Here is an 8,341-nt window from a genome sequence, read left to right as displayed (position 1 = left end):
CATAGTATTTATATACAGGGATGACAGTGTAATCCTAGATGCGTAAACTAAACAACATAAGTATCAACAGTTACCTTATGCAAGATAAACGGAGACAGGAAAAAAAGTTCTTTGATATGAAAGCATATTTGATAGTCATTATTATACAATCAATAGGTAGTGTAATTTATAAGTAAATTTTGATTTTTTACTGGTTTATTCGTTTAAGTACTTAACAAATCGATTTATTATTAAAGATATGTTTAATAACTGCACTAATATCATTTATATAATCATAACTTAGACCCTAGATAGTACGAATGGTGCTCGATAATTGAAAGTAGAAACAAAATTAGAAAACATAGACCTAGAGAAAACCAATTCACTCTTAGTCAGATGGAGGTGCAAGATAAAATTTGAGACGAAACAACATAAGACACAGCTGAACCAGAAGAACATGACAGCGTAGTGAAATATATACATTGAGTTGCATATAGAGATATGAAAAAACTAATATAATTACTAGGTTCCAGAGTTTTCAAAATAAAAGTATAAATAAAAATAAAGATAAAAATTAAGTGATACAATACTAGGATGATAAAAAAATGTTTGTTTTTCAAACAGGAGTTTTGGACACTGTAAAAGATATCTTGAAGTATGTTGCCTGACATCGAACAAGTATACATCTGACGATAAAATAACTTTCAAGTCACGGACTTACAAAGGTTGTGGTCATCGCAATCCAATTGGTATTGGCTTTAAAATTACTGGTGCTACGAATGATGAAGCCCAGTTTAGTGAATTCCCTTGGGTTGTTGCTATTTTGGAGAAGGAAAAGTTTGGTATCCCACAACATTGTGAAGGATCTCTAATTCACCCTAGCGTCGTACTTACTGCTGCTCACTGTGTTTATAAGTAATGTATAATATCATTTACGTCATTAGTGCTCCGTAAGTAAAAATTACCACACGCTACGCGGAGACATAAACTCGTATACGCACTACGTTCAGAGGTTAAGAAATGCCCTAGATTTCACATTAACTTTTCTATTCATGTGAAATCTGTGACATTCTTAATCTCGCTCACTTAACGAATCTTACTTACCTAATCTTTTAGTTTTGTTAAATGGTAACTGTTATGGGGATATCATTACCTTTGAAGAAAATAACATCTCTTCATAATTATTTGAAACAAGTCAAATAAATCAAGTACTGCATATATCATTTGATGAAGTCTGGCCACGGTGTACTGTAATATTCTCACTGAATTTTTAATGAAACCTTCTTTTATAAATATATTTGAATGAAATTTCGAATATGTGAATGAATGCTGCGTTAATTTTTAAAAATAGTTAGTCAATGTGTCAAATTAAATACATTTCTTTTAAACACATTTAGGATTTTCTTACTATTCTGTTTTTGAAGCTACTGTACAATACAATTCTCATTGATTAATTTTTTAAACTAAGTAGATAAATTTAATTACTCGTGTTTTATTAGACTAACTTGTATCATTATGACTTTATACATTAGCCAAGTCCAAATATTTTATATCACAGTTATTTAATAACTAAGTAATTAATTATCACAATCAATAATTATTTATTATACATAAAAAAATATATGAGCAATGAGCAAGTTTCATGTATCTTTTTTTAACAACTTGTTAACTTACTACTACTAAAATAAATAATTATTTATTACCCACATCACTGAATTGAATAAGGCTTAGTAAGTTTACAGCGTGATATCAAGGGCACGCAGGAAATTAACTTGGAGTTTAAATTGTTAAACTTAAGAGAGAATTAATATTAATTTTAATTTTATATTCTTTTAGCAAAGCAAAATCACATTTGATCGTCCGTGCTGGTGAATGGGTTACAAAAATGGAGGTTGAAGTACTTCCTTACCAAGATCGGCATGTGTCGGATCTAGTAGTTCACAAAAGTTACCAACCAGATACTTTAATAAATGATTTTGCACTATTGAGTCTTTTCCAGCCGGTTGAAATTACAGACAACGTTAATATTGTCTGTTTGCCTCAATTTGATACCAAATTAAATATCCAAAACTGCGTTTCTAGTGGCTGGGGTGGATCTGATATTTTAGGCTCAAAAAAACGCCACCAAGATATTCTTAAGATGGTCGAGCTATCGATTGTGCCGCAAAACATTTGTGAAAACCTACTAAGGAACACGTGGCTTGGCAAGGAATTTCAGCTTCATGATAGCTTTATCTGCGCTGGTAGCAAAGACGACAAAGACACTTGCAAGGTGAATATTTTTTATACTAAATACGTTAATATAGATTAAATACGATTTTGAAAAGACACAAACCTTTTTTAAATGAAAAATTGATTTTTCTGCCTCAGACGTTTTTAAAGGTCAATTACAGTTTGAAGTAATAACACTATTAAGAAAATGTTTATGAACTTTGTTTAAATGTTTGCCTATAGGATTAATATACAATAAGTGTAATCTGGAAGTAGACACAATGTTTAAAATACAAAACTTAATTTGAAGTCCCCAAATAGCAGTTTTCTTACCAAGGGTACAAAATGCAACTGCCAATTTACACCCATGGGTCCCATTTTGCGCCCTTGTTATCACTTCAAGCCCACGTGCAAAATGGTACATTACGTCACTAGGGCACAAAGTACAAACATGAGCGCCCGAAGGGCGCGCTTGTTGTAGGTGGGTACCCGAGTCGCGTATAATGTTTTTCTTACCGAGGGCGCAAAGTGCAAAATTGCAAAATTGCACTTTGCGCCCATGGGCACACTTTGCGCCCAGTAAATCACTTTGGGCCCTAGGGCAGAAAAGTACTTTGGGCCCGGAGGGTGCAAAAAACTTTTCTGCCCGTGGGCCCAAAGTGATTACAAGGGCGCAAAGTGTGACCCGAGGGCGCAAAGCGGCAGTTGCACTTTGGGCCCATGGTAAGAAATGGTAGTTTTCGTCGGATAAGTGCCATTGCCTCTGTGGCTATTTTGCGGCCCAAAGGACCTGCGAAGCAGGCCCAAAGGTTCGTAAGGTTGCCCCAGAGGGATGGAGCTTATGTGGCGAATGCTATTTTTCCTACCGAGGGCACACCAGCCTCTCAAAAACGCCCGAGGTAGGAAATAGTACATTACGCCACTAGAGCGCCAAGTGTCACTTTGCGCCCTCCGGGCGGAAAAGTACTTTTCTGCCCACGGGCCCAAAGTAGTCGGCGGGCGCAAAGTTCGCCCAAGGGTGCAAAGGCTTGCGCTCGAGTAGCGTATATTATTTTTCTCCTTAAGGGTGCAAAGTGAGGTTATCAACCCTACATGTATAATAAAAAAATTAATTAAAGCTTATAAACCTCAAATTAGTATGCAAGCATTGCCATATATACGCTAACTCCAGTAGATATATGTTGTAAGGCTGGGTGCAGACGCAACGCCAATACTTTTTACAATCCATTTGAATGCACGAGTGCGAGAGAGAGAGGGTGAAGAGATGACGGATCGTTCGCCCTCTCTCTCGCACCCGTGCATTCAAATAGATTGCGTGCAGATTGATATTGCCGTTGTGTCTGAACGCAGCCTAGGCTGCCGATATTGCTGCTTTGCGTTATGTCCATTGCCAAAAACCATTCTTTTTTTAGAGTCTATAGTATAAAAATTTACGATCAGCCTGCCAATGTAGCGGTATGTATGTGACTACAAAACATAAATTGTTCGTTCTTAAAAAAAAAAAATCCATTTTCATTCTTCAAAAATTGTATATAAATATGATTTCATCTAAATTTTACAATTTAATTTCGAAATCTTATAGAATTTCGCCCTCCGACAACAAAACATAAATTGTTCGTTCTTAAAAAAAAAAATCCATTTTTATTCTTCAAAAATTGTATATAAATATGATTTCATTCAAATTTGATAATTTAATTTTAAAAACTTATAGAATTTCGCCCCCCAACTACAAAAAATAAATTGTTCGTTCTTAAAAAAAAAAAAATCCATTTTCATTCTTCAAAAATTGTATATAAATATGATTTCATCCAAATTTTACAATTTAATTTTAAAAACTCATTAGAGAATTAAAATAATTCAAAATTATACTATTTCACATTATTATGTAACTTTGAAAAACTGATACTTATATGTTTTGCACCCTATTTTCATGTACAGTGTGGGAAATTTGATTTTTGGCACTTCAAATAATGTGAAAAAAGCCCATTTTATGCACACTAGTACAGAAAAAGTATAAATTATGGTGTACAAAGAGTTGTGATTACTTTGCGCCCGGCGGGCAGAAAAGTTCCACTTTGGGCCCATGACGCATGCATGAAAAGTACTTTGAGCCCTCACTTTGCGCCCGATAGGGAGAAATGGTAGTTTTCCTACGAGTTTGAAAAGTCTCTGTTTGCAAACCGAGAGGTTTGCGGCCCGAGCCGAAGGCGAGCGACGTAACGAGGTTCGTAAAGGAGACTTTTCGAATGAGTATAGGGAAACTGCTTTTTCACCCGAGGAAGTACTAGCCTCCCAAAACCACCCGAGGGTGGAAAAAGTTTTTTGTGCCCTGTGGGTCTAAAGTACTACTCTGCCCTAGGACCCAAAATTACTTCTGATCGCAAAAGTGCTCCCACGGATACAAAATTTCACTTTTACCTTACTGTAAGAAAAACTAAATACGTGAATCAGGCATAAACATACAACAACAGCACCCTTCGGGCACTCATGTTTGTATTTTTTGCCCTAATGACCTAATGTGCCATTCCGTTGTCTTAAAATCAGTTTTTGTTTTTCATTTATTTATATAAATATTGTGTATACAACCTATGGATTCGTGTGCTCTGTAAAAGTTTTGTAAAAAATTTTGTTTCATTAGAAATGTTTTTACATAATAGAGAGTAAAGTAATGAAAATGCAATACCTGATTCTATGACAATTATTACAGAAGTAGACAATAACAACGAACAATCACAGAAGAAGACAATATTTAAAAAAAATTATTTTATTTAATCAATACATACCTATTAAGGTGACATAGATCTTTCAAAATGACAACCTTCATTTTTGTACGAAATAGCGTTAATTTTTTTAAGAATAGAAGGAAAAATATTCAAGAGTTCTTGAATTTATAACAGTGATTTTCTCCACAGGGTGATGGAGGCAGCCCACTAGTGTGCCCAGTAAAAAATGATCAACAAAAGTATTACCAGATAGGCATTGTCACTGGTGGTATTGGATGTGGTGTCCATCAAATTCCTGGTATTCATACAGGTGTTCCTTATGCCAGATTCTGGATTCATAGAAAAATGACTGAATGGGGCTTTGACTATAATAAATACCAGTACAATCTATGACAAATGGATTTTCATTCTAAATAACTACTATAAGTTATATAAAAAAAATTGGATGTATTGAGATGCTACTAGCGACATGCAGTGTGTAAAAATAAAAGCTTTTTGAAAATTGATCTCTGTAAATGGAGATTTTATTACTCTTCGATGCACAATAAGTTATAGAGTACGAAAGTTTTTGAGCTTTGTTCTTGATATTTTGGTTGATGTTTGACTATACAATTAAGATGTTCTTTTTTAACTTCAACGCATACTTTTTAGCTGCATAAGCATCGGTGTCAATGCTGTCAATGCAGAACCTTCGTTTAAAAACTTAGTCAGACTTTAATAAACCGAAATATTCTACATGGATTACAACTTACTTATGGACCAACGGTTGACATTTATATTTGCGTAAAAATGTAATATATATTTGCTAGTATGATAGACTTAGCTTCGGATCCATTGAAATTTCAGGAAATGAATAGTAGCACGAAAATTATTATTGCTAGTTTTTTGTATTTATAACAAAACGTGCTACTTTTAAACACCTGCAATGTTCAGCAAAGACCCTTTCCCCAAAAAATAGTAAAAGTAGCCAAAACAGATTTTTTGTTTTTAGAAAAAAAAACTGAAACTCACAAAAAAAAGTTAAATATTAAATAATGGAGGAATTTTAAGACAAAAAGAATAAGCCACGTTGAGCTCTTATCAGTTTAGCCGTTTTCTCGCAAACAGCAAAAAACTGTCGTTTTGAGTCATTTTTGAACATTGAATTATTCACGTTCTGATAAATATTAAGAGCTTAAATTTAGTCAAAAGGTGAATATCATAACCCTTATTATACACACTAAATTTCAGCTAGATCAGTTGTAAGCTTTTCGCGAAACTTCTTTACGATACAACACATAAGTACGTGCTTTACTTTGTGTACACACTCGCCTTCTTTATACATTTGGTATTTGTTCTGATTAATTTTATTATATTATTAAATTTTATAAAAGGACATTATTTTACTATGTCTACTTCATACCACGGTTGTTAAATATATGTCGATATGTTTGATGGGCCCGTTTTAGATATCTGAAACATCTATTCGATATCTGTTTGTTCGTGGTTGAGGGCGGAGTGTTGAAATTGTTTATAATTGAAATAAAAGAATTATTTTATCTTAGATTTAAATTTTCCGTGAAGCTATCGTGATAAATAAGCAGGTGAGTCATTATAAATAGTGAATTTTTTTTATGAATAGCTGTAACCTTTTTTTGTTACAAAGTCTTACGACTTCCCTTTCTTTGAGTATAACCCCGGTTAATTGGTGGTGGTAACAATCGGCTAAGAATATTTTCTGTACCAAGGAAACTCTAAGATTAGGAACCAACACACAAACAATGTTAGTGTTTATATGTCGGAGGGCGGGTTCGTTGCCCTGTGTAAAAGAGCGAAGTTGCTCAGATTTTCATCAAGTTTCAAAATTTATCTGTTGAATAATCAATTAATTCCTGCACTATTGTGCAGCAATTGTTTTTTGATTATTACTTTATTGGATTCTCATCGTTCCCTGATTATTCCCTTAAGTTAATTAATTTAATGTCTTTTTTTAACTTATTCAATATCTTTCTAATCTAATATCTTTTTTAATTTATTCCTGCCTTTTTTTGGGTACAGATAATATTCTCAATTTATATAAACGATTTCATATCTTAACAGCTATTATTCTAGTTTTTATTTTAAACTATAAGAAAGGAACTCGCAATCATACGTGGAGGAGAAGGTTTGAATAAATAAGTACAATCAATTTATTTTTAATTATCTTATGTTTATTCAATTATATGATACTAAGAAAATTGTATCTTCAATTTCTACATGTAATAATTATATTTAAGTAATCGCGATTATTTACGTTAAAAATGAAAAAGGTAGTATATAATATACTCGATAGTTTAGAATTTACTTAAAATTTATCTACCGTTGTTTAATAGAAAATTTTACATAAATGACAATTTGAATTTTTCCCTCCTTAATATCTCCGCTTAAGGTGGCTCATCACATTTTTGAAAGTCGAGCCATTGCACCTAAATTGAAATTTATGTTAAAATATGACTAAACGGATGTACAGTTAAAATTTTAGGGCATGTTGCCGGCCAAAATCGAGAAATAATCATATTGAAAGTTTGAAATTTTAGCATTGGTCTCATGGAGCAGTCTGATTTTTTCACCGAAAGTGTTAGATTTCGTAGGCTAAAAGTCGGGCCACAGTCTCCAGAAACTGAGAGCAAGTAGTTTAAATAATCCTCTTTCTAACAAAATCGCGAAAGTCCAAGATTACCGGTAAAAACAAAAAGATATAAAGTCTTGAAAGTTCTAACCGCAGGATAACCTCAATTTTGATTCTTGGCGCTAGCCCGGGAGATTCAAATGTCATATATAAGAATGTGGGCAAAAAAATTGTAAAAATATTGTTTACATCTAAAACTGGAATGTCATGCTCGGTTTTGAACGCATATTATTGCAAAAACTTTGTGTAAAAATATTAAATAACAATAATTTAAATAAAAAGGTTGAATAAAAAATAGTTGAATATAAAACTTTTATATTAATTGTTCATTTGATGACAACATAGCAATAACGCCATAAATAATATAAATTCCAATCAAATAAAATATCCTTTACTTTTCATTACAAACAAATATTTGGCTTATTTTGTCTAATACTTTTGTGTTAGTAGTCACCCGTGGCTTTTCTCCAACATTCTCGCTTAGAAAAAGCCTTAGTCCTTTTTCTCCACTTTTCGTAAATACTTCATTTAAAATAGATTTATTTACTTGCGCCTTAGCCATTTTCAGCATCATCCCATTCGAAATATTATTTTTGTACTCTAGTAAAGACGCTTTATTCAAAGAAACAGCTGCTTCTTCGTTTTTCTGTTTCAAAATACTGACCTCGCTTATTTCCTCTCGTTCGCCTGATATTGTAATTAGCATTTATTTTTTACAAGCATTAATTTAATATTTACTGGTAAAAAAACACACACAAAACAAGTATAAGAAACTTGACAG

The 8,341-nt window shown here is 32.9% G+C and overlaps 1 protein-coding gene across 1 annotated transcript; it reads left to right on the top strand.

The window, feature by feature from the left end:
* Positions 1 to 436: 436 nt before the first annotated feature.
* LOC106642742 (phenoloxidase-activating factor 2-like) lies at positions 437 to 5,306 on the top strand. The gene is made up of 4 exons (XM_089598714.1): positions 437 to 444; positions 604 to 894; positions 1,816 to 2,251; positions 5,103 to 5,306. The coding sequence occupies exons 1-4, from the start codon at positions 437 to 439 to the stop codon at positions 5,304 to 5,306; spliced, it is 939 nt and encodes a 312-aa protein (XP_089454840.1).
* Positions 5,307 to 8,341: the final 3,035 nt, after the last annotated feature.

This window comes from Copidosoma floridanum, unplaced genomic scaffold, assembly GCF_036245765.1.
Source record: "Copidosoma floridanum isolate Cflo_tuat_1 unplaced genomic scaffold, Cflo_Japanese_pri ptg000006l, whole genome shotgun sequence".
Classification (NCBI taxonomy): Eukaryota; Metazoa; Arthropoda; class Insecta; order Hymenoptera; family Encyrtidae; genus Copidosoma; species Copidosoma floridanum.
Note: the sequence above shows the minus strand (reverse complement) of the source record. Positions and strands in the feature narration are given on the sequence as shown.

Excerpts from the sequence above, each read along its gene's own strand:
- LOC106642742 (XM_089598714.1), top strand. Across the intron at positions 895-1,815 it reads GCTGCTCACTGTGTTTATAA|CAAAGCAAAATCACATTTGA; the intron begins GTAATGTATAAT and ends ATATTCTTTTAG. Across the intron at positions 2,252-5,102 it reads ACGACAAAGACACTTGCAAG|GGTGATGGAGGCAGCCCACT; the intron begins GTGAATATTTTT and ends TTTTCTCCACAG.